The sequence below is a fragment of the Macrobrachium rosenbergii genome, chromosome 4, assembly GCF_040412425.1.
Source record: "Macrobrachium rosenbergii isolate ZJJX-2024 chromosome 4, ASM4041242v1, whole genome shotgun sequence".
Classification (NCBI taxonomy): domain Eukaryota; kingdom Metazoa; phylum Arthropoda; class Malacostraca; order Decapoda; family Palaemonidae; genus Macrobrachium; species Macrobrachium rosenbergii.
Genome location: NC_089744.1, coordinates 50,703,664 through 50,728,571, shown reverse-complemented (window position 1 = coordinate 50,728,571; position 24,908 = coordinate 50,703,664). Strand labels below are relative to the sequence as shown.

The 24,908-nt window shown below is 36.0% G+C and overlaps 2 protein-coding genes and 1 long non-coding RNA gene across 8 annotated transcripts in view; 2 read left to right on the top strand and 1 right to left on the bottom strand.

Moving 5' to 3' along the window:
- Positions 1–1,101: 1,101 nt before the first annotated feature.
- Positions 1,102–14,413, top strand: ATPsyngamma (ATP synthase, gamma subunit). 2 transcript variants are annotated; one of them, XM_067096797.1, is made up of 7 exons: positions 1,102–1,254; positions 5,470–5,656; positions 5,875–6,056; positions 6,553–6,570; positions 8,223–8,366; positions 8,520–8,740; positions 13,728–14,413. In XM_067096797.1, the coding sequence occupies exons 1-7, from the start codon at positions 1,220–1,222 to the stop codon at positions 13,826–13,828; spliced, it is 888 nt and encodes a 295-aa protein (XP_066952898.1). In that variant the 5' UTR covers positions 1,102–1,219; the 3' UTR covers positions 13,829–14,413. The 2 variants fall into 2 exon arrangements, with proteins under 2 accessions (XP_066952898.1, XP_066952904.1); XM_067096803.1 differs by lacking the exon at positions 6,553–6,570.
- A 4,586-nt stretch (positions 14,414–18,999) lies between these two features.
- Positions 19,000–24,908, bottom strand: part of LOC136834309 (mucin-17-like) — a 51,700-nt gene continuing 45,791 nt past the window's right edge. For all 3 annotated transcript variants that reach the window (XM_067096750.1, XM_067096772.1, XM_067096761.1), the window contains exon 8: positions 19,000–24,837. In XM_067096750.1, the coding sequence (XP_066952851.1) occupies positions 24,522–24,837 (316 nt within the window). In that variant the 3' untranslated portion in view covers positions 19,000–24,521. The remainder of the gene's footprint in view (positions 24,838–24,908) is intronic.
- The window catches only part of LOC136834325 (uncharacterized), an 85,316-nt gene continuing 82,453 nt past the window's right edge, over positions 22,046–24,908 (top strand). For all 3 annotated transcript variants that reach the window (XR_010851744.1, XR_010851741.1, XR_010851742.1), the window contains exon 1: positions 22,046–22,353. This is a non-coding gene — a long non-coding RNA (uncharacterized lncRNA). The remainder of the gene's footprint in view (positions 22,354–24,908) is intronic.

Here is a 24,908-nt window from a genome sequence, read left to right as displayed (position 1 = left end):
TTCCTTTCTATTCTCCTTACCCTTCTTTTATTCTCCATTTCAGTCTTTCTCATTTCCTCCTTCCCTTCTTTTCTTCTTCCCTAACTTTTCCTCCTATTTGTTCTTTAGTCTTTTCAGATACTTCCTACTAATCTTACTTTTCTATTACCCTTTCTTGATTACCAATATTCTCTTCCTTTCTGTTCATTCCCTCTTCTCTTCATCCTTTTCCCTTTTCTGACTCCTCTTCCTCTTTTCCTTCCATTTCTTCATCATGATCACCGACTTGATTGCTCTTTTCATTTCTACTCATCCTCATTTCCCCATTATCTTTTTTTCCTCCATCTCTTCAGTTTTTGGTTCCTCTTCCTCTTTCCTGCTCGATTCCGTCCTTTCCTTCCTGCTGTATCACTTCTCGCTCCCTTTCATTTGCTGTCTTTCTTCCTACGTTTTATTCTTCAATCACTTCTTTTTCTTCATCTTCATTTTGACATTTACTGTATTAAACCCAGGTTTCATGTAATGGACATCATATCTTCCCTTTTAAAAGCGATAAATTATCATAGGAACAAAGATTATTTGCGGAAAGAGTCGCTAGAATGACTGAAAATTAACTTAGATCTTTTGTGGCATTAAATACTACTGAAATTCTATTAGGAACTTCGTTCTTAGTAACTGAATAATTAATAAAGCCCTCATGTGAGAGAGAGAGAGAGAGAGAGAGAGAGAGAGAGAGAGAGAGAGAGAGAGAGAGAGAGAGAGAGAGAGAGAGAGAGAGAGAGAGAGAGAGCTCTAAATCATGTTAGGAGGCACTTGGTTATATAACCTAATGCTTACATAATATCATTGTGAAGAAAATCGCCATGTTAATTTGTCCTATTGATTTTTAGAGCAGTGATTTTGCATAACTGTAATACACAACCAAAAATTACTATAAGCGCGAAATTTTCTTTGAACCGATCGTATTTCAATATTTTGGCAAATTCCTTTGAAATACAAAAGAAAAGTATTTTTTAACCTTAACTTCGTCATAGCAAAATAATATGGATAGATATATTCTATGTTCGATCTCTCCGAAAAAGATAGTTGATTCAACTTGAGGAAGAAGGCAAAATGTATTTGATGCCAACAAAACTCCCAAACTTTGAATATTGCGCTTTCCGATGCTCACCTCTTCGTCAGAACTTGCATTGTGGGCCCTTGACGGTGTAGATGGTGGACCGTCTGCTGCTACCTAAGGATGTTCCGGCGGGCCACCCTATTAGTTCCCTACAAGTGAGAATTTTGTTGTTTAAGTTGTTCGTAATAGTTTGAGAAGGGTTGAAAGTGATGGATGTCTGTTGTGTCTCTTGTTAGCATGTTAGTTATTTAAGGTAATTTTGAAGATTTAACCGAGAGAAAATGGCTCTGCCAAAACAAGCGGCCGGCTATCAGCTGATCGACGGTCGACAAGATTCCGAGACAAGTAGGGAATCATAATTTTTATTGGTCGTCTTAATTTCTAATTGCTGTTTGAAAAGCTAGTACAAGAAGTAACGTAGACATTTCACAAAGTTGTTTGACTTCTATTGGAGAATATGTTCTTTTGATAGGCTAAGCTATTTGTACGGTAGATAGCCGTCGGCGCAGGTTATTCGGCAGTTACTTTCTTCCAGTATGTATTTAAGTGAGCTGGTATAGGCTGTGTTACAACAAACGATTATTAAATGTCACAGATATTATACAACTTGGCGTACTGAACATAAACTAGGCCAGCTTTTTCTGTCCCTCGCACTCCTTAAGCAACCGTGAGCCTAGGTTAAGTGCTGCAAATCCTCCCCTTTTTCGTAGAGAACTTGCCCGACATCCATAGAAGTAGAAAATTTTTTACTTGTTCCTAGTGAAGACGTGAACACTAAGTAAATTGGGCAGAACATTTTTAATCATTAAAAAAAAATAAACTGGTTACAGGCTGCTTGTAATTGTTTACAGCATATTTTGTATTGGTTGTTGCACCTTCTTATTAAAATTCACCTCTGAGTTTGAATAGAACATTGGGGTTGGACCATCTACGGCAAGTGTTTGCTGATACTCATACATTTCTCATCAATTACTGACAGTCAGGTCACAAGTTTTGCCATGTGTTTTGTAGCTGACCTCTAGCCCTGTTCTCTTGGAAGAACCATAATTATATATGTTGCATGTTTCATGTGAAATTTGCTGTACAGACCAGGCACAGCAAGGGATAAGTTTAACTTGTACGTAAGATGTAGTAATCTTATTTTTTTTATTAGGTATTTGGATCACTTCCTAACTGCAGTTTTGTAGTTTGCTAGTTCTCTTGCCTGTAGATAAGCCCTGCAGTTGTCTATTAGAATGGCAACTTTAGAATATATTGGAAAAATACATGAAAAGAACAATAAACAATTTAAACAGAGTCTCTTTATCTTGAACTAATACCACTGGAGACATGGACTTTTAGGGGGGCTTCTCTTTCCCCCCCACAAAGTGATGCAGATCAGGCCTTGCTTCTTGCCATCTCGCAGACAAAGAGGGAAGGGAATCACACACATGACCTTCGCACAGTGAACAAGGAAAAAATGGCTGAGGAAGCACCAACCCCCACAAAAACAGAACTAGAAAGGCAACATTAGGCTACTTGCAACACCCAAAGCAAGAAGGAAAAGCCTTGCCAAAGTAACACAAAAAATAAAGCACTCATATGGTAATCACATGGACAAAGAAAAACTCAGCACAAAGCAGATCCTGACAAGCAGTAATTAACCATTCGCAAATGCAGCTGAGAACACAGTGGACAAGCTGGGCCAGCACACGTCTAGTGATAGGCTACCCGAGTCTCTGCTATAGGACTTCGTTTTTGTTTGTCAGTAACATCCAAAGCATGTAATGCACCAAAATACTTCATTTATGAAAGCGACAGTTTTAATACTGGGAAAAACTAGATATATCTGTGAATTTGGTACTTTTCTTTAGTTGAAAATTATTGTAGTAAGGTAGGCTAATTAGATAAGTGAAATATGATCATTCTCTTAATTAGAAAATAAGCCAAATAAAGTAATTTTCTTTTTGATGGTGGTGTCATCAGGAAAATAAAGTTGGCAAGGGAGAGATGTAACAAAAATAAGATGAATGAGCAGTGCATGAAGATATAACAATAGGTCAGCTTTAATAGTTAGGTGTCAAATTGTCATGTTTCTCATTAAAGTCCAGTGAGTTAGCCCAGGAGTCATAGGTTATACTGTTTTCACGATTTTTAAATCATGCAGTATTATAAAGAATTGCTTTAGATGTTAGAAAGGTAGAAAGAAGAAAATGAAATTGAGATTAATGCAACATTGAAAATATATTTTTTCCATGCTTTGAAGGTTATGAACCTAGAGAGAAACTCGCAGGAGCAGCTTCTGACATTGGTAGTTCATGAAGTACTGGTCAACACTTAGACTGCCATGTGTTGACAAAAATGCATGCTAAATGTTTCCTATAAGGAGAGGAAGTATAGAAAATGGTGCCGAATAACCTCTAGGCCCCAGTGCTTGGTCTTTGGCCCAAATTCTACATTCTTCTTCAATGTAGGAAATGGGAATTCGTCAAAGAACCAATCAAATCGGGAAGATAGAAATAAGTAGGAATATTTTATTTTATGAGTATCAACTAGTGTTCTTGTGATTGTAAGAAGAATACTTGGTAGTTAATCACGAGAATACTCGGTATAATCAGGGAAGGAGGTAAAGGATTCTTCTTCCTTGTGTTCTTCTGTTCTTACTAGGCAGAATAGGCACGCAGAGCAAAATTTGAACTAGGGCTGGCTAAGGGTAGTGCTCCAAACATGATTTTAACCTGTAACCTTGTCTGTTAGTATCTGAATGTTTGTAACATGAGTGTTAATACGAGGGTAAGTCAAAAAGTTCCAGGAAAAATTCAATATACTCTTTATTTAAGGAAATTCAAACATCATTTTTCTACATATCTACCATCTAACTCTATACACTTTTCAAGGCGCTGTTTCCACCTCTGCAACCCTTCTTTGTAGAAATTTGGGGCCTTTCTATTAAACCATGTTGAAACTGCATGTTTAGCAGCATCCAAAGATTCAAACCGACTCCTCTTAAGTGTTCCTTGAGTTTTGGGAACAGGAAAAATCTGAAGGAGCAAGATCAGGACTATAAGGAGGATGTGGAAGAGTTTCCCACCTAAATTTCCAGGACTTCTCTTGCAACCCTTGATGAATGTGCTGGAGCGTTATCATGATGGAACAAAATTCTGCGTGCAACTTTCCTCGACGTTTTTTAGCCAATGCAGTCTTCAGTTTTTGCAAAACACCTTTGTAGTAGTTCCCGTGATTGTTTTTTGTCCTTCAAGGAAATCAATCAAAATCACTCCTTTGGAGTCCCAAAACACTGTTGCCATAACCTTCTGGGCAGATCTCGCCACTTTGAACTTCACTGGTGCAGCTGAACCTCTTGGTAACCATTGCTTTGATTGAATTTTACTGTCTGGGTCATATTGATGGATCCAAGTTTAATCTCCAGTAACAATCTGGTCAAAAACTCTGATTCATTTGATTCAATCTTCGTTAAAACTGCAAGAGAAAGTTCAGCTCTTTGATGCAGTTGGTCTTCGCAAGCAACGCTTTTGGGACCCAACGTGCTGAAAGTTTACTCAAACCAAGATTTTCATTTAAAATTGAAAATGCGGAACCATGGGAGATCCCAGTTTCATTAGCTATCATATCGATAGTAATCCGACGATCTTCATCCACTAGATTCTGCACCAAAGCCACAATTCTTTAATTTTTGCAGTCGATGGTCTTCCCTCTCTTGGGTTGTCTTTGAGGTCCTCCGACCATCCTTAAATCGCTTTATCCAATCATAAACAACTGATTTAGATGGAGAAGAATCTCCATAAACTTGTTGCAAAGCTTCAATAATTTTTCCTGGTTTCCAATCAAGCTTGGTCAGAACTTGATGTTAGCTCTCATCTCAAAATTTTTATTTTCCATGGGTTCAAGAAGTTACTTTTCTGAAGCAGATGTTAACACCACGTAGCAAGAGGATGACTGAGGTAACAAGTCTATATGATCACTACATCACAGATAATTGTTTACCAAGTATTTGGGTTGTTTCATTCCTGTGTAAATACATCATTCAACAATTTTTCCTGGAACTTTTTGACTTACCCTCGCATATAGGGTGGTGACTGTATACTGTACAGTATACAATATATATGTTCAAGATTGTTTGAATATTTCATTTAAAAACTTTTAGGCAAAACAGGATAATCGAGAAATGTTAGGGAGTGGCACTGTAAAGGTTTGAGTTTTAATTGCACTCCTTAAATAGATGTGTAAATATTTAGGCAGCATGGATATTTAGTAATATTTTTGTTTTGTCTTCATAATGCACTGGTCAATTTGTATCTTGTATGTAGTGCTGCCAGTCACTGAAGTAGTTTGGGATACTTTTGAATTACTCTTGAATTTTGCCTTTTCAGTGGGCAGCAGCAGGTGCGGGGGATGGCCACCCTTAAGGCCATTGCCCTTCGCCTCAAGTCTGTCAAGAACATCCAGAAAATTACACAATCCATGAAGATGGTGTCAGCTGCCAAATTTGCCAGAGCTGAAAGGGAACTAAAGCCTGCAAGACCATATGGTGCTGGAGCCACTGCCTTCTATGACAAGGTTATGATAACTTTTGTAAATGTTCTTTCAGATATGAGTACTTGGCATATTTTTTGTGAAAATGCTTTTAACAACTAATTCCATTATAGAAGTTTTAAAAATTTTCAAAAGAAAAACTCAGTATGCGTTGTCCAGTAAATCACTTAGGTTTTTCAACGCATGTTGCAGTATCGTACAGTATATTCAGGTTTATTGATTTATGTTTCTTGTCATGGCAGGCTGAGGTGAAAGGTGAAGAAGATAAACCCACGGAATTGATTGTTGCTTGTAGCAGTGATCGTGGTTTGTGTGGTGGTATTCATTCCAGCATCTGCAAGCACATAAAAGCTCAGCTTGCTGATGATGCTTCAAAAGCTGCTATTCTTTGTATTGGAGACAAATCCCGTGCACAGCTGTCTCGGTAAGCTCTTGAGCATTTACAGAGGTGGCATATCTAGTAGTATTTTATTTAATTTGTTTTTGGGATGAAGTATATATGTCGTTGAAAAACTGCTTTGGGTTTGTTAATTGTGATTGATGTTTAGCCAACAACAGGAAAATTTAGAGAGTGCTGTTAGTAAAGTGCAGTATTTATAACACATATAACTCTTTTGTGTAAATTTATGTGGATTACCATCCACACATACAAGTGCTGCTCTTCAGACGGTTAAGTAAATGTTTTTTTTTTTTAAATATAGCATAATTGTAGAATTAAGGTAAAGATTTAACCCTTTTAAAATTTTTGTCCTGAATTAAATCAAGAGGATTTTATGCATAATTGATATACTGTTGTAAAGAATTTTACTGAAAAATGGTTTTTGAATTTTAGTTTATTTTTGTAGAGTATTGGTCATGTAATAGGTTTAATAATACTCTTTTGCTTGTGTTTAATGGTTATATTCTTTGTTCAATTTTAGTGCTAAAACAACTGGAGGGTAATGATGGTGATGAATTAAGTAGCTGAAATAAGTAGTTGTAGACTGCACTGTGTTCAGTATTTTGGTTTATTTTGAGATCACCCCCGCTTATTTTCCCCAGAATAATATTATAACTGCAGTACTGTATGTTTTGGCCACATATCAGTGCCTTATTTTGGATAGTCTATCATATCAACTTTATACAAATACTCTGGCAGGAAACCTGACTTTGAAGTCCCTAAATTGAGGCAAGGGCTTTGCTTCTGTCAAGAATCCCTCTTGTAAATCATGTGATATTGTTTATGGTGCTAGTATAACAGAATTTTTCATAAACGAGTAAGTAATTGCCTTTGTAGGTAGGGAGTAAATCGTTGATGAGTATAGTAACATGCTATTTGTAAGGAAGGCAAAATTTTGTAATGTTTACCGATTTGCAGGACTTGATACAGTAGTACCTAAACTAAATATAGATGCTAATTAGCAGAATTAGTAAGAATGGAAAAATCTGGTATTGTGGAGACAGTGGATGCTGAAATTAATGCTCACACCCTTTTGACACTAGAGAACTCCATTTGCAAGCCTTTCTCTTTTTTTCCATGTTTTTGCAAGGAAAGTAATGATCTAAGATGATTTTCTCTGTATCTGTGTTAAAAGGCTAACACTTTCTTGTTACAGTATAATGATAGTGAATATTGAGTGAAATTCTCCAGTGCTGATGGAGTGTAATTCCGACTAGGACTACAGTGTATTTTTTTTTTTTTTTTTTTTTTTTTGCATCAGTTATGGGACTCTACCTGTAGCTGTGTTCTCTCTTGATGAACCCCATAGGGTGACAATACTGTTAGTGACCTCACTTGCTGCACTACAGGCATAAACAAAGATTCTTGCAGCATCCCACATTTCAGCCTTTTAATTTACCTTCATTCCTGCTTCCTTTCTTTCATCTTGCTGTCCATCCTCCTTGTTATGATATTAAGTGCAGTTATGGGGTTTTCTAAAAGTTTCACTTTTAGATCCTTTTACTTTATTTTCTGGATCTCTCTTTGTGTCTAACCATTGCAACTCCCTCTTGTCCTTATTGGCACTCTGTTGCTGAAAAAGCCCAGTGCTTGTACAATACGATTTTTACATCCTTTCTAGAAGTGATGCAGTTTACTAATATACTTCTTAAATTGAATGGTAGGTGTAAAGTACAGGTTAGGTTCAGCTAGAAATCGTATAAAATTATATACTGTATATAGTAGTCAGTGTGTAGACTAGGATGTCTTGTATGTTGAGTGTAGGCTTATACAAGAGGGCCTTCATAACCTATTGGAATTTTTCTCATCAAAAGGCCAGACTCCTGAAATGTCTTCAGTTACATTTCTCAAATGGGAATGAAGAATATTCTTAAATAGCAGTGGTCTGGTTAAACTGCAGGTATTTTATAACATTTTCAGAATAGCAAAAACCAGGTGGTGCTTTTGTCTGTTAAGTGTTATATTTTAAAAGTATATTTTTTCATCTTTGACAAATTATTTATCTCATTGTAGATTTAAAAACCTAGAAGTTTTATTTTATAATTGTTCCTTTCAAGCAGTGTGTAAATTCAAAAATTTTTCTTTAGTTTTTTAGATTAAGTAGTTTAGGTAACCCAGTGTTAAGATTAATAAAAGTACATTACATTTCAGTACTCTTGCCAAAAACATCATTGCCCAAGTGGGAGAGGTAGGAAGAAAACCAGCCACTTTTGAAGATGCTGCAAAAATAGCCACTTTTATTTTGAACAGTGGCTATGATTTTGGTTCAGGAAGAATTATCTACAACAAGTTCAGGTGAGTCTTTACAAGTTAAGAAATAGAGATAAATATTTTGTAATGGATAATTGTACAAGTTCTTTTTATTATTTTTCTGTTTCTTTTTACATTGAGTTGCAGTAGTAATTTTGTACCTTTTTTGTTTGAATTTCATAAGTTTTCCTGTTACAGGACTGTCGTGTCATATGACTTGAATGAGTTGCCATTCTATCCAGTATCTGCCATATCTGCCGGTGAGAAAATTTCTCTATATGACTCCTTAGATGCTGATGTTATTCAGTCCTACATGGAGTATTCCTTGGCTTCCTTGATTTTCTACGCCATGAAAGAGGGAGCTTGTTCTGAACAGTCTTCAAGAATGACTGCTATGGACAATGCTAGCAAGAATGCTGGTAAGTCATTCTTTTTGTAGGGTCTTTTTGAGAAAAATGAATTTATTCATAACGTATACAGTCTGTCTCCGGTTTATGAGGGGCTCGGCTTACGACGTTCCGAGTTTATGACACTTTTCAAATATATTCATAAAAAAATTATTTCCTGGGTTACAACACGTTCCAGGTTTATGACGCTGACAACGCCGGTCCGACGGAAGAAATATGGCTCCAGAATGGCAGAGTGGTCAATTTTGGCGGGTTTTCTGTTGAAAATCTCAATGTAAATGCAGGATAAATTGTTTTCAAGGCACCCAAAGGATTAAAAGTAAGGTTTTCTTACGAATTTCGACAGTATTTTGGACGACGCCATTTTGATGCCGATCAGAAGAAATATGCACCCAAAACAGCAGAATGGGAAATATTTGGAGGGTTTTTATTATAAAAAACTCAATATAAATGCAGGATTTGTTGTTTTCAAGACACTCAAAGGATTAAAAATAAGGTTTCCTTACGATTTTCGATGGTATTTCGGGCGACGCCAGGCCGACGACAGTCGGAAGAAATATGCATCCAAAACAGCAGAATGGTCAATATTTGGAGGGTTTTTATTATGAAAAACTCAATATAAATACAGGATTCGTTGCTTTCAAGACACCCAAAGAATTAAAATTAAAGTTTTCTTATGATTCTTAATGGTAATATTTGGGATGACTGTGTCCAACGCATATGACGGAAGAAAATTTACATTCGCGGATTTTTTCATAGAGCAGTATTCACTACTTACTGATTTTTATTTTATTTTCATGACTAAATACATTTTGTGTGATGAAAAAATTATTTAATTTAAAATATTGATATTAAGGTAACCACAGCAAAGTATCGATAAAAGTTAAATTAAAATCCTGTGAAATCATAAAACTGCTAACCGATGTAATCACTTCATTCAACCTCTCTCTCTCTCCTCGAATAATTCACGAATAGTTTCACTTTTGAGATTTAAGTAAGGCCAACTGCCCATATCTCTGTACTGCATATATCCCTCAAAGAAAAATAGATTACTGTATATAAACATAAAAATATACTAAAATCCCATCATCGCTTGTGTGACAATTTTTTTTATTGCTGTGACGTAGGCTTATGATGATACTGGCTCGGGGGATTAGAAGTAGCCAGTAACAGAGATCGTAGCAACCCCCTCTCTCCATGATGATATGCTATTGGCTGGCAAGATGACAGTAGCTAATAACAACTTGTAACAACCCCCTCTTCCCCTTCTTGCCCTCCTTGACGACATGCTATTGGCAGGAAGGGTGGGATTTTAACCAGTCACAAAGCTTGTACCTCACAGGCTTTGTATACACTCCAACGTGAGAGAGAGAGAGAGAGAGAGAATGACGGTACAAGAATTTTCCAACAAATTTGTGGGAGATGATGACTAACCACATTTGTATGAAAAATGACTTGCCTAATAATAAGTGCTAATTTTCAAATATTAGTAAGATTAAATAATGAAAATATACTGAAATTACAACATTTATGCATTTTCAAAGTAAATTATTTCAGTTTTTAAACAAAGAAATATCACATCCAGTCTTTTGCCCAAAGCTTTGAAGCTATGGGGGAGGGTGGAACTATCAAGTTACTTGACATTTCTAAGGGCAGAAAATCAATCTCTCTCTCTCTCTCTCTCTCTCTCTCTCTCTCTCTCTCTCTCTCTCTCTCTCTCTCTCTCTCTCTCTCTCTCTCTCTCCAAAAGGTAGAAAGAGAAATGGATAGATATATCATAAATGGATACTAAGCTCAGCCCTTCACTCTCTCAGGAAAAGATACTGCTAATTTAAGTCTCTTTACCTATGCACACTGTTTGTGGGTGTGTGTGTTCATGGTGCTTTGAAAATGCTAAGTAAAAGTAGTAGTAGCCTACATCTTTGGAAGACAAAGAAGAAACCAATTTTTTGTTGCTGTCAGTTGCAGTAAAGAGAAATGGATTAACATTCTTCGAGAGATCAAAGAGATAAACCTCTCTCTCTCTCTCTCTCTCTCTCTCTCTCTCTCTCTCTCTCTCTCTCTCTCTCTCTCTCTCTCTCTCTTGCCCGTGCCAGCACAAGAATGGCTGAATGTAAGTTGTAATGTTTAAGATGACTTTGAAAAGATATTAATAATATAATTTCAAAGATTAATACAGTAGTAACAGGATAATAATTTAAGCTATATTTGATGTAAGATGACACTTGAAGTAAAAATGGGGGAGCACTGTAGCTCTGTAAAATTCCAAGTCTTTTTGTGGTAGATAAGTATCTCTCTCTCTCTCTCTCTCTCTCTCTCTCTCTCTCTCTCTCTCTCTCTCTCTCTCTCTCTCTCTCTCTCTCTCTCTGGCTTCAAAACAGTAGAATTGTAACATTTCGTAGGGTTTTTTATGAAAGACTCAATAAAAATGCAGGTTACGTCATTTTTAAGATACCCAAAGGATACTCAAAGGATTAAAAGTAAGGTTTTCTTACGGTTTTCGATGACGATTTTTGGCTCATGACACGCTGTTAGAACGGAACCCCCGTTGTAAACTGGAGACTGCCTGTATTGCCTCATATTCATTCTTTAGTCTGTAGTATAGTCCACTCTTCTGATCCCATCTTGGGGGAATAATAATTTTGGAAAATAACTTTACTAGCCTATAGTAGTTTTGTTTTTTTGTGTGGACAGTAAGCGAATCTTGCTAGGGACACTTGCCAGTGACAAAAAAAATGTAAAATGTTAATGGTTGGGTTCTTCAGCATTAACTACTTTCCAAAGGTTGTGCTGTGCAACATTTGGCTTATTGTGAGCAGTGATCATTAGTATTTAGTGCATACTGTATTTAGATTTTAATATGTATTGATGCTTAACTGTTCATTGTGGTCACATGCAAGGAAAATTATGTTGGCTTTGTACAAGTCTATCAGGTTTACTGTAAAATTGCATGCACTAGTGCACCAACTTGATGGAAAGCTGGTTGGTCTGGCATCCTGATAAATATTGAAATTCAGTAGGCAACAGATTGGCATATAGCCGACACAATAATCTTGACCCAACTCACGTAGCCTATAGTACACATCAGTTCCATGAACTGTACAGTAATTAATACTGTATACTAAGCAATGTTTTGTAACTATTTCAGAGATACATCTGCAAAATCAATTTCTTCTTAAAGCTTATACAACATAGTATAGCAAAAATGTAACTGGATTACAGTGATTCCACCTACTTATGTGCACAAGTTATGAAAACTACACAAACCTCAGACAGGACAAAAAAAGATGTTTTAAGTAAATGGCAAGAAAGGTGGACTTCCCCTTTTCTTGCCAATAATAAAAAATATAGAAAGATTAGAGATAATATACTGCTGTGGCCCTCGCCATTCCAGCTTGACAGACGAACAGAGGATATTTTAACCAGATTAAGGATTGGGCACACTCAGTTAACTTACCAGTTTATTTTAGAAGGAAGCAGCCCTCCAGAGTTTGCTTACTGTGACGAGGCACTTAATAGTGGAGCACACTGTGGTAGTCTGCCCCAGATATTTTAACCAAAGAGAAAGATATTTCTAAGGTAAATCCCTCTCAGATATTTGGGAGACAAAGCAGATATTTCTATTATCTCTTATTTAAAGTATACAAATTTTTGTAGACAATTTTTTTTCTTATATATACCACATCATACAGATTTTTAATAAATGTTTCATTATTTTATTTATTGGTCACATTGCTACATTTTATTTATTAACCATTTCCTTCACTAATTCATTAGTTCATTTAACTTAATATAATTTATTTACTCTATTACGGTGCTGAATGGCTGCCTTGGCCCCCAGTGCCTGGGTTTTTGCCCTACATATACATCCATCCATCTACCCATTCAAAAAAAAGACCATAAACATTTTTGTATTTATATTTTATATGTACAGTAACCCAAAATTCGGTATGATAAAAAGAGAATTTTGACTGGGAAGGTGGGTGAGCAAGCACAGTGTGTAGCGTGTATCTTGGTTCATTATGCATATGTATGCACACAGACTAAAAAGTATGTATACAGTAAACCCCCCATATTCGGGTGTGATGCTTACCACATCCCCCCGCAAATAGTTAAAATCTGTGAATACTTAAAACCCCTCTAAAAACACTTAGAACTGCCCATTTTGATAGTTATAACACCAAAAACCCTCAAAAATGCTTATACCTGAGTATTTTAATAGTTTTATCACAAAATGTGCATTTAGTCATGAAAGTACAGTAATTGGTAAACATTTCTCAGTGAAAAATACTGCGAATGGACAAATTTTTGTGAATAATTTGTATATATGTTCCATAAAGAAATCCGCAAATCGGTGAGAACGTGAATATGGAGGGTTTACTGTATGTATTATATGGAGCATGCACAGAAAGTGCACAGTGTTATGTAACTTGATGCTACCTGCACATAGACAGTCATGAATTTACAGAATAGAAATATTAAGTGTCGGTAAAAATACTAGAGATAGAGAGAAAGGGGTGGGGGAAGGCAGTGCGAGCAATTAAGCAAGCACATGCACGGTAGGTGTGTGATGTCAGTAATGTGATGCATACGTATACATATAGACATACACACATGCGCAAGCTAAAACAATTAAGTACAGCAATTCATTAGGTATATGTCAATAAAAATATCTATCGGTATTAAATAATATACCGGTATTTTATGTATTCTTAACTTGGAAACAAAAACCCATATTTATAGGTTTATTAAAGAGTGTTAGCAACTCTGTATCAGCATCTGGTAAATCTAGGTAATTTACTAATGTATTTTGTTGGGTACAAAATAAAACCAGACTGAGTTGAGGTGCTAGTGTATTACTGTGTACTGGCCAAAGTATGTTCTGTAGAACAGTTTGATGTAGGGTTATGGGGTTGCCCTGTGTAGAAATCATAGGATTAGGGATATTAGGACGCAGCTGGTCTTTTCTAGACTAATATATGTGAAATTTCTTCCTCAGGTGAGATGATTGACAAGCTAACTCTGACTTACAACCGTACTCGACAGGCTGTCATTACTGGAGAGTTGATTGAAATTATCTCTGGTGCTGCTGCTGTGTAAACTGTGAAGTATGTGGGTGGTTGTAAATGTATATTTAATTCAATGCAAAAAAATATAATTGGAATTATAGTGATATTAATATTTTCGTTGACATTTCGAGAAACTACGCTGGAATCTTTATCTCTCATTTAGAAATGCCTGTTTAGACTAATGACAAACCTTACATATTGCTGATGCCTCTTTTAAGATGATTTTGCCTTAATGTGTAAAGAAAGAATCTTGGTGAGGTGCAAGACATATTTAGAAGTGGTGGAGTTGAGTCGAATTCATTGACTTAAACCAAATGCCTCTCTGAAATGTTTTATAATCCTTGCCTAGATTGCTGCTTTACTGTATTTCTGTGTTATAGCAAGATTAAACAAGTGATGTAAGTGCTGAGTATACCTGGAGCAGTAATCTCAGCCCATAAATATATGCTCGGATGAAGCAAAGCAAAAGCTTTGCTTATTCAGCGTTAAACTCTAGGTTTACTTAGTACATATATTCACTGTGTCACAGTAGAAGTACCTCCTATGTTTATTATGTTGTCTGTGTGAAACAGGTGACTGGAATAGATTCTTTTGGTCTAATAAAATTGAGAAATTAGGTTGCGTTTTGTTTTGTAATAGCAATTCTTGTCAAATGGGCATGTTTGCTAAAAATTTGAACCTTACTGAATTTGAAATTACTGGTTTTGAAAGAAAGTAGCAAAAGCACCAGGTATGACGTGATTAAATGTGTATGCTCCTATCAGTGATTCTTGGCTAGCTGTAAAGCCCAATCATCTTTCGTAAATGGCAGGCTAGTGGTATGATGAATGTAGATACTGTATAAACAAATTTAAACCCCATGTTGGACTTAGAAATAATTTCATATTGAAATAGTGTAATCCTGTCTTTGAATTTGTCATACTCATGAGGCATTTTAATATATGAATGTCCCAAATGCAGAACATTCTCTGTTAAACATATTCATTATGACTGTCCAGTTGTCAACCAAGAACAGGTATTAAATTTGTCAACAGATCTTCAAAGGGAATTTTGTCAATCAGTTTTATTACACCAGCTGTTCAGTCTGAAAGGACTGAAAAAATAAGCTCTACTGTGTATAAGATCAAATGTTTTGGTTCAGCTTAGTGAGGATTATGAAGATTAACTTGTGGAGACAAAAGAATTGCCCAGAATATGAAAAATTCTTACTGAATGAATAGGCCCTTCTTGTATCTTTAGAACAGAGATGGAAAACATGGAACCTTAAATCATACACCATATTTTTTAGCACCAGATTTAGGAATTGGAACAATGTAATCGCCTAGACAAAGAAGCCAACCTTGACATCTGGAGTATTGAGAGAATCAAGAGGCTCAATTACTTTTTCATCAGGAACAATAGAAAAGCTAGATTATAAAGGTGGAACAGAGAAATAACAAGAAATTATCTTGGAGACATTACACTTAGAAGTTATGGGATCCCCATTCCAGTAGTTAACAAGATCAACAGATGGTAGAATTCAAGATGGAGAGTGGTAAATAGAAGAGGGCTGGGAGGTGACTGAAGGAAGTATTAAGTGTCAAAAGCAAGCTTTATGTAAGAGTAGGAATAGGCTGGAAAAGAACATGGACAACCACAATAGATTTGGAAATGGAGGAGATAGTACACCATCAACAGTTAGATGTGAAGTGATGGATAAAATAGCTGGGAAAAGATTACAGAGGAGAGGAGTGATGCCCTAAGCAGATGTCAAGTACCTAGGTTTGGTGTAAATTAAATGCTGTTGAGGTGGAGAACCTCGTGTGAGAGAGAGGGTAGCAAATAAGTGATGTGGTAAGATTGTTGAAGTAAGAAGTAAGTACGAGTTGGGTAAATGGTAAAAGTAGAGCACAAAAGGAGGAAGAAATATTTGGTATATGGCATTATTGAGGAGAGATTTGAGATGAAATTTAGTAATGGGTGTGTCATTCTTAGAGTAAGCACTGATCTCATTTTTGAAGCAGAGGAATGAGTGAAAGTTATACTGGGTGTTTTGAAGAGCACCTCTGGACAGGAGAGTTTAAAGTGGAGAACAAACATGAGTTGAAACCATGTAGTATTCTGTAGAGGGAAGGTTGAAGGCCAGACACTAGATATTAGAATAGCATTTCTATAACAAGACTTGTCATAGGGTTTGTTTTTGAATGGAAAATGAATGCTGTATTAGAGTAATCCCATAGGGGATGTTTACAGCATCTTTTCAGCCATAAGCTGCATCCACTTTTTAGGCCAACATAGGGGATGCTGTCAGTGCACTGTAGGCATTACTTTAGGTTCTTTGCAGTGTCCCTTTGTCGCCCACTGCAACCCCTTACATTCTTTTTACAGTACCTCTGTTCATATTCCCTTCCATCTTTCCACCCTTTCCTAAAAATTGTTTCATAGTACAACTGTGAGATTTTCCTCCCATTACACTTAAAATCTTTACTCTCAATTTCCCTTTTCAGCGGCGGATAACCTCATGGGTCCCACTGCTTGGCCTTTGGCCAAAATTTTATATTCCATTCCATACTTACATTAAGACAACGTTAAGACATATTGTGTAGCTGTGTAGAACTGAAAAATCCCCCTCTGATGGCTTTTGCTTTATGAGAAGGCAGTTGATAGCACAAACAGACCAAATTATGGAAGCTCTTGTGTCAGTATGACATTCAGTATGTAAAGCTAGCTAAAATTATCCATGAACAAAGTAGATGCAAAGTCAATGTTGACCAGGGTCTTGTCAAGTGAATTCACAGTAATTAGTGGAGTGCTATGAAGGAATGTTGTTCACCTTCACCATTTGCCAATCTCGATTTTGTTAAAAAATGGTAATAGAAAGGGAGGGATTAGGCTGGAAAAACACTATAAACTTGATGGACTTAAAATATGCAGATGATGCTGTTTTAATTGGCAAAATACCACAAGGTCACAAAGCTTGCTTAATAGAATGAAAATAAATCTAAGAATAATACAAATACTGAGGTTTTATTAGGCTCAAATGGATGAAATAATGAGATGGAGAAAGGATTAATGATGCTGAATATTTCAAGTATTTAGAAACAATGATATCCTGTGTAGGCTCTCTTTAGTATAAAAGACAAATCAAACAATGGTCAGCCTGAATAAAGACATGAGTGGTGGAATTTCTCAGCGGTTCCACAAGGTCTTTTGCCATTGGAGTGAGAGATGGTACTAAATGGTTTCATTGTGCAGGTGGGATTGCTTCAGGTAACTCTGAAAAACATAATACAAAAGCCATTTTGTTGAACAGGGTAGATATATGATCAATACAGCTTGGCTAGGTGGTAGCTCAAGGTCTAGAAAAGTGAAGTGATTAATGAAGTGTGACAAGACAAAGTTCTACAGCAGGGGTTTAGTTTGACTTTTGGTCAGTTTGAACACTGTATTTAAAGCACCTGCCAGTCATTAGCAGTGTCTTTCTTCCAGCAGTATATATGATGCTTCTGCAACAGTGGCAGTAAACCGATAAAACAGTTTGCATGTTTATGTGTGACTAGAAATTAATTTTCAGCAAGACTCTATTTGCAGTGAGTGCTTGCCATGAAGCTGAAAGTTGGCAGTGCCTTGCTATACAAAAGAAAACATGTAAAGGAGGGGTATTTTTTCTGGGACTTTTTCTTCCCAATGGCTGAGGGTAACTGGATGGTAAGTTTGAGAAATGTCTATATTTCATTGCAGTTTTAGGGTTTATAGTGATGTGTACCTTTATAAGCATCCTTAGGTGTCTCGTGAACAAGGTAGGGTCAAGTTTAGATTAGTGAGACAAGTGTCTTTTATCCACTTGCCCATGTTACTATAACTGCTGGTTCTGTAAGGCCTTTTTGCAGTGGAGCCATTAAGGTTATTTTGTTATTAAGTTTGGGCAAGTTAATCAGACCAGTGATTGAAATATTCGGAAAGTATTAGATATTTTTGTCAGCTTTCCTTTCTAGGTCATTCTGTTCCTGTACATGGACAGTATAATTGTTACAGACTGTACATGGTGTCTGGTGCATAATGTTACAAATTTTGTGGTTCCCTTACCAAAGTGCTGTTGTGTACTATATGCAGAAAGGCATGTAGAAGTATGTGATTACTGACCTTCCATAATTCCTTTTTCCAACCACAGTTACTGACTATGAGCATCAGGTTGCACTCTGAGGACCTATATTGCAAATTATTTGCACATTGTGCCACATGATGTGCTCTTGTTTCTACTGTATTGTATGGTTAGGTGGCTGAAGTGTTTACTTAATAAACCCACATCTTTATCATTGTACCCAAAGCTGACAAGTTAAGGTTAATAAATGTAGGTCTTGAGGTAAAATGTAATACTTTCACAACTGTTGAATAATTTTGGTATTCCTGTATGTCGAGATTTTAGAGATAGAACAGTGAAATATAGTCAAGTTATCATAAGCTTTATCTTTGAATATAGTATGAAGGTATGTTTCAAGCTTACGAGGAGCAAGGTAAACCCTTTCAAAGTTACAAAATCTTTGTACATTTTGTCACTGGCCCAGTTTAGTTAGCTTGGCGGTTTGTTAATCATATTTTTTATCCATTCTGTTTCCACCCTTTCCACCTTATTGTCCAATGCTTCAGTTGATTTCCTATCCAGCTCTCGCCCTTGTTATGTAAGCAATTTTTATGGGGTGGTACTGAGAGTCTAGAATTTTGATATAGTTGCCTCATTGAACCACTCTAGTAATAATGGGACTCAAAATTCAGTCTTGAACCATTAAAATTGTTACATAACATTAAAATTGTTACATAACAATGATAGGGGTTAAATAGTAAAACTATTCAATCACCATCATTGTTGTTAACAGTTTCATAAAAGATGTTCCCTTTTCAGTGTGAGATGTAAAAGGAATTATCTACTCTCATTTGTCTTGTGCACTTTTTGTGTGAATTCATATGTAGTTGACATCTTCATCTGTGCCCCTTCTCCATGATTTTCTGGGCCTACCCAGTGGCTGGTCCTTGTCTTTTTGCTTCCATACCTACTACTTTTCTCCTCTACCCTTTTGAACTCTCATCCAATCATTTCAGTTCTTGAGATCTTGGATTTCACTGCTAAGTGGGACATTTTCAAGATGAAAATTTTCAAATACTACTGTGACTTACATGACAAAAAGACAGCAACTGCAAAACATAGGTAAATGAATCTAAAAGACATTACAGTATTTGATTTTATTGTACCATTAGAGAACCTAACAATATGTAAAGTTCAGTTGACTAGAAATTCCAAATGTTAACCTAATATAACAGGCAGAGTATTTTACAACACATGATAGCCATAGTAACCAGAAGCAACGAAGCTTTAAAAGGAATGGTTGAAATGTTGATTTGAAGCGGATACATCTTAGATGCTATTTTCTTCACTTTGTGAAATAATAGTGAAGACTTGTTCTAATTTGTTTTATTTTTTTTTTGAGGTCTAACTGACCCATTTCTGTATATGAAGAAAATAGTAACATCATACAGTATCTGGTTTATTATTATAAAGTAGTTAAACCGGACCTAAGTCACATTTCTGTAACCATAGCATTAGCCACAAGGATATGTTCTTTATTGAGAGGGGAAATTGGAAAAAGACAAAGCTGAAAGATCAAAGGAAGCCCAGGAAAAGTGTAAGAGAGAGAGAGAGAGAGAGAGAGAGAGCAGTGTTGTTTGGGTCCAAAGAGACTGAAAAAATTACAAGTTGTCTGTAGTATACCAAATAAGGTACATTATAGGTATATCCCTCATAGGAGAATGAAATTTTGAAAACGAATGGTACTGATGAAGGAAATCGGTTGATAATTATAACAGAAGTGCAAAATATGTACAGTACATAAATGGGGACTACACGCAGAATGCTTTAGAGGTTATCCTGAGTTAGTTGTAGGCTCTGGTGAATCCATATTGTCAATCACGTTTTACCAAAGGATGGACCTTAGTTTTGTGCCTCGAGTCCATATTGGTGAAGATTCTTAAAATATTTAAAAGGAGTGTGAGGGCCATGTAGAATTATACTGGATAGAGGACTTTCTGATGGAAACCCTAAATTTTATTCCAAAGTCACTGAAGAGTAGTAGTAGGAATATTATGTTTCTGATAGACTTACAGCAAGATCAACGTGGATTGCCATAGTTTGCAGTGTTAGCTATATAATAACTTTTCAGCCCTCTCTTGGGGCAGACCGTAGTCCAAAGTGCAAAGTGAAGCTGAACGAGCAGTACGTAAATCAAACAAAAAATGTGGAAGCATCAACCACGCAGTCCCAGCGTATCATTAGCCAGAACAACATCAAGGAGGTTCCAGTATCTACGACTAACAAAACAAAGAGAACAACAAAAAAAAAATCCACTTTTTAAACATATAGGGCAGCTCTGTCACTGGGAAAGTTCTAACTCTTTCCACTGCCGCCCTCTGTGAAATTTAATACTGTCCAAATTTTCAGTAGAGGTTTTCTATAATTGGTTTCATTTCTGCAACATGGTGAGCATTTACAAGGGACCATATTCATACTGGCTGTGATCTTTAGATGGTATAAATTAAAGGTCATCTTTCAAAGTCTACAAAGCAGAGTTTCTGCTGTACAAATATTTATTCAAAGACTTGTAAAATTGTAGAGACTGTTTCAGAGAAAAGTATTTATAGCTACAGTACATATATTTTTTGGGTATGTAATAATTTATTGCACGTATATTCCCTAACCATTATCCGTTAAGGAGGCGTAAAAGACTAGTAAAATGTAAGCTTCAGTTGCTTTATATTGTATATAAAAAGTTAGTTGAATAGAGTGTGTGCACTGATCACCATCTGAGACTTAGTTTAGGTTTTAACATTGCTTGCTGATGTTAATGGTTAAGTGATCTACACATTTCTGTTACCTATTTTTTTTTTATTAAATGAAAGATATTCTAAACATGACGTCTAGGAATCCAAATTAAGCAATTTTAGTTCCAATTTGATTGACAATAATTGTATTCCTTCATTTTTAATGAAGGTATGGAACTTCAATGTATGAGGGAAAAACTTGTGGATTTTGAAAGTGCTAAACACGCGAGTTTGTTAGATGTTAGATACCTAGTAGCCACTATCTAGCCAGAGATAGCTAGCAACAGGTATCCTGTTATACCTTTGCAAATGATGACGTGTCTCCCCAGGACTGACATTTTCATTGCAGACTGAGAATGATATTCAGTTGAACCCTCATAGTGATCCTTAGACAAAAGTATTTAGGGTATGAAAAATGATATAGACATTTTCGTTAATTTTTCGGTGAGATTTAGTCGTCGGTTACTGTTGAACTCCAAAAACGAGAACATGATGACTTATAGGGTCCTTTCGTACCTAAACTTTCAGCTGGATTCGTTTAAATTGCACAGAAAAGTTCTCGTTCTTGAATTCACCAATAAGAGCAAGAATAATGATATTAATTAAATTTTTGAACGTATACAAATCTAACTCCAGATTTAGTGGAAAAAACTCCAAAGGCAATGCATTCTGTGGAATTTCACTCTTGTGGGCTGATTTTATCGGCATCGTTGCAGTGACAAAGCCACGTAGGTAGCGATTTGAACTTTGCTCGCAGCTTCAGGATCCTATAGGACTAAAAATCTCGAAGCTCTGTCTTTGAAATTGTCGAAATTGTTCAGGGTTCAGGGTCAGAGGTCTGGATGAGCCGTAAAAATAGCTTCCGCGCAAAGTAGGTCAAGAACAACAATAGTTTGCTACATGTTTGTTAAGAGCAGTAACATTTTTCGACTTAGATGTTAAACAAGTACAATACTGTAGTTTTTTTTTTTTTTGACAATTCAGATGAAGACTTGCAAGTCAAAATTTCAGAACACAACCATTACTAACATGATCATTCATGGAAAATACTCTGCCTCAAACATCAAATACGTGTATAGGCGAAAATATAGGGAATAAACATTAAAACTATATTATTTACATGTGATTATGTACAATAAAAGATGCTACTTATTAATTAAAATAAGATATTAAGTTTAACGTTCATTGACTACAAAGGTATTTTCAGCAATTAATTAATTGGTAGCGGTGACTAGCGTAGTTAACTTCTCTTTGGCTTTTCTACACAGTATGTTAAAATGATTAGGGATAAGGCATTTTCAGTTTTAAATCGTTTAAGTATTTATCTACATTGAAATTAATGGTATTTAACGAAGAAAGAAAAACATACCAGCATTTATTTTTGGAAAGTTTGTAACGAACTGTCCATTGAGACCAAACACGACCGAAAGAACTAGCATCGTCTTCCTTGAATTTCTTCAAGTCTGTCTGTGAAATCAGTCTTTGCCAACTCAGAACTTCAGAAGTGTTTAAGGCATCTTGTTCAGTAGTGAGTTAGTGTTTAGCTCTCAGATTCAATGCGGATACAAATATGACTCTTGTTAGCTGCTGTATACTGTTTTTGTGTCTACATGAAGAGGGCGAGCGATTAAACATCATTAACAACAAACAAGAAGTTCAAATCCAGTCTTTGGAGGTAGATGGTAGCCTAGTCAGTCCTAGATGGTAGTAAGTTTTTAAATTAAAAACATTTTTCGTTATCTATACTGCGAAAATAGTGGTGGCCAAATACTCTTAATCCTATACAAAAAATTTCAAGTAGGCCATGATATGAATACGAGCGAATGTAGCCATAAAATGGATACGTAACAAATTAATTGCATAGGCTAACTTTGTCCGGCTGCTTAAGCTACCGCGAGTGTTTTAACCAATTTGCCATACTCCTTCTAGTAATATTGGGGAGTGCAATGGGAAATCTTGTTTTGGCTAATAAAATGAGGGATTAAGAGTAATTATGTAATGGGAAGAGACCTACACTCGCAAATGATTTTTCCTTTTTTTGTGGGGGGGGGATGGTTCATTTATGCTTGAAAGGGATAGCCCATATTTTAGCCCAACAAAATGTAGCAGTATTGTTCCATCTGTCTGGAGCCTGTATCCCGGAACTTGAAATATGCCACTGTAATGCAGTATCTTACCAAGCCCTAACGTTAAACTTGTAATAAGTAATGAAAAATATGGCACTTAGCAAGGATATGTCTTGGTTTTAACCTAACCTGACTACTCAAGACAGTCTTACGTAGCTAGAGACGCTTCGTCGCTTACAAACTACTTTGTAGATAACTACAGGTTGGATACCCTGTCCCAACTGACCACTGAGGCTTTGCCTTTCCCTAACCTAACATAAGTTTTGAAAGTTACAGCATGGCCATAGTAGAATGATTTTATGCACTGGAAAGCTCGAGTTGGAAGTAAAGTTGGGTGGCATTTAATGAGAAGCACGGAGTTGTATTTGTTGTCCCGTTGTGCTGTAAAATGAAGACCACCTCCAACTCAATTTCGCTACAGAGAACAAATTGTTCCTTAAGCAGTTGATGTTCTGTGGCAAATATCTTGCACCACAACAAATCAGTTGTAAAAGGGTAAAAAAATTCCTTAGTTGCTTAAGGAAATGCATTAGAAAAATTTTTGAAGTTAAGGAGAACCCACATGTACAACAGTTTCTGTGTCCCATTATATGTAGACATTGGAAACTTTGATTTGCATATTGCCCTTTTAGGAGGTTGGTTCAAAAGTTAGTTTTTGGTCACTTCCAAACAATATGACTTCAAGTTGGTTTTTGTACATTCAGCCAAGGCTGTGGGTTACTGTGGCGTCCATAAAGAACCTTTTGAGGAAATAATTGGGGAGAAGGATTTCTAGGTTTTTATGTAAGCTTTTGCCAGAAAAGCCTAATTAAAACATGGTTACAGCCCACTGTAAGGGTGCCCTATTCGTTTATGTTGAACTAATTTACGTCTCAAGATTTCTCAAGAAATAAGGAAACAGCCATTTTGTAGAGAAGCCATGCTGGAAGTGAAACTGCAGCTGAAAAGTGGGAGGTGTCTAAAAGTACGTTCCAACTTCACAGTATCATCATTTGCTCACTGAAGTATTTAAAGTATACAGTATTTTAGCTAGGAATGAATTTAGCTTTTTCAATGAGACATTCTGAAAATATAGCAGATTATCAGTACATAGTGTAACTAGACATATTGAAATAGGTAAATTATTTAATAATAATAATAATGTAATTTTTACCCCCTTCATTTAATAATTTGCGTATTGTATGAAAGCATTTTATTGCATTTTAGTACCTGACTATGACCAACATAACTTAATCTTGATCTTAAGAGCTGATAATCAAGAATGTCTCAGGCGTTGGGTAAAAGTAGCTTTGTAAGTTTAGCTGACTAGAGCCCTTAGCAACGTAGGCTTATAGAGAAATTTGATCTCGGACAACAAGAAAGTATCATGGTTGCTTTATGGCAATTACAGTGTGTTATCTAACCTTTCAACTTCACTCTGCTTGGATTTGCTTCTGTCTTGAATACCTTTATATTTATATAGCATTTTTTGGTTTTGTTTTTTGTATAATGCCGATGCCTTCTATTAAGTGCCACCTCAGAAAAATATTTTGTATTAAATGCCCAAATAAGTAGATATATATATATATATATATATATATATATATATATATATATATATATATATATATATATATATATATATATATATATATATATATATATATGAGTCAGTTTCATTGGGAAAAGTATTACACAACAAGTTATACTCCACTCATTATCGTAAATCCTAAGATATAAAAGAATGATGGACTCAAATAAAGGAGACGCTTAGTATTGATACTCTGCTAACTGCGTCTCTGATTGCCAAAGTGTGTCCCTAAGATAATCATGAGGCAACGAAGTTGCCAAACCTTGAGGCATATAAGGATACTCTATGCTATCTAAGGAATGTGTTGAAGAATATATTGTCATAGCGGAGGTATGAGGCGTCGAGTGGGTGGTAGGTGGATAAAACCTATGTTGCATACGTAGATTTGGTGGGACGCTGCTTACATTGTAAGGTGGTGGATCGTATTCAGGGTACACACTTTCTGGGGGAACCGATAAGGTGTTGATGAGGTGACGAATATACCTGATGGCTAACCTGGAACAAGGGAAAAAAGGATTATTGTGGTTAATTCGAGAGACAACAAGAACATCAGAGAATGTTAATAC

Coding starts and splice junctions, on each gene's coding strand:
- ATPsyngamma (XM_067096797.1), top strand. CDS start 1,220: ATGTTCCGGCGGGCCACCCTATTAGTTCCCTACAA. Junction 5,657..5,874: donor CCACTGCCTTCTATGACAAG/GTTATGATAACT, acceptor TTGTCATGGCAG/GCTGAGGTGAAAGGTGAAGA. Junction 8,367..8,519: donor ATTATCTACAACAAGTTCAG/GTGAGTCTTTAC, acceptor TTCCTGTTACAG/GACTGTCGTGTCATATGACT.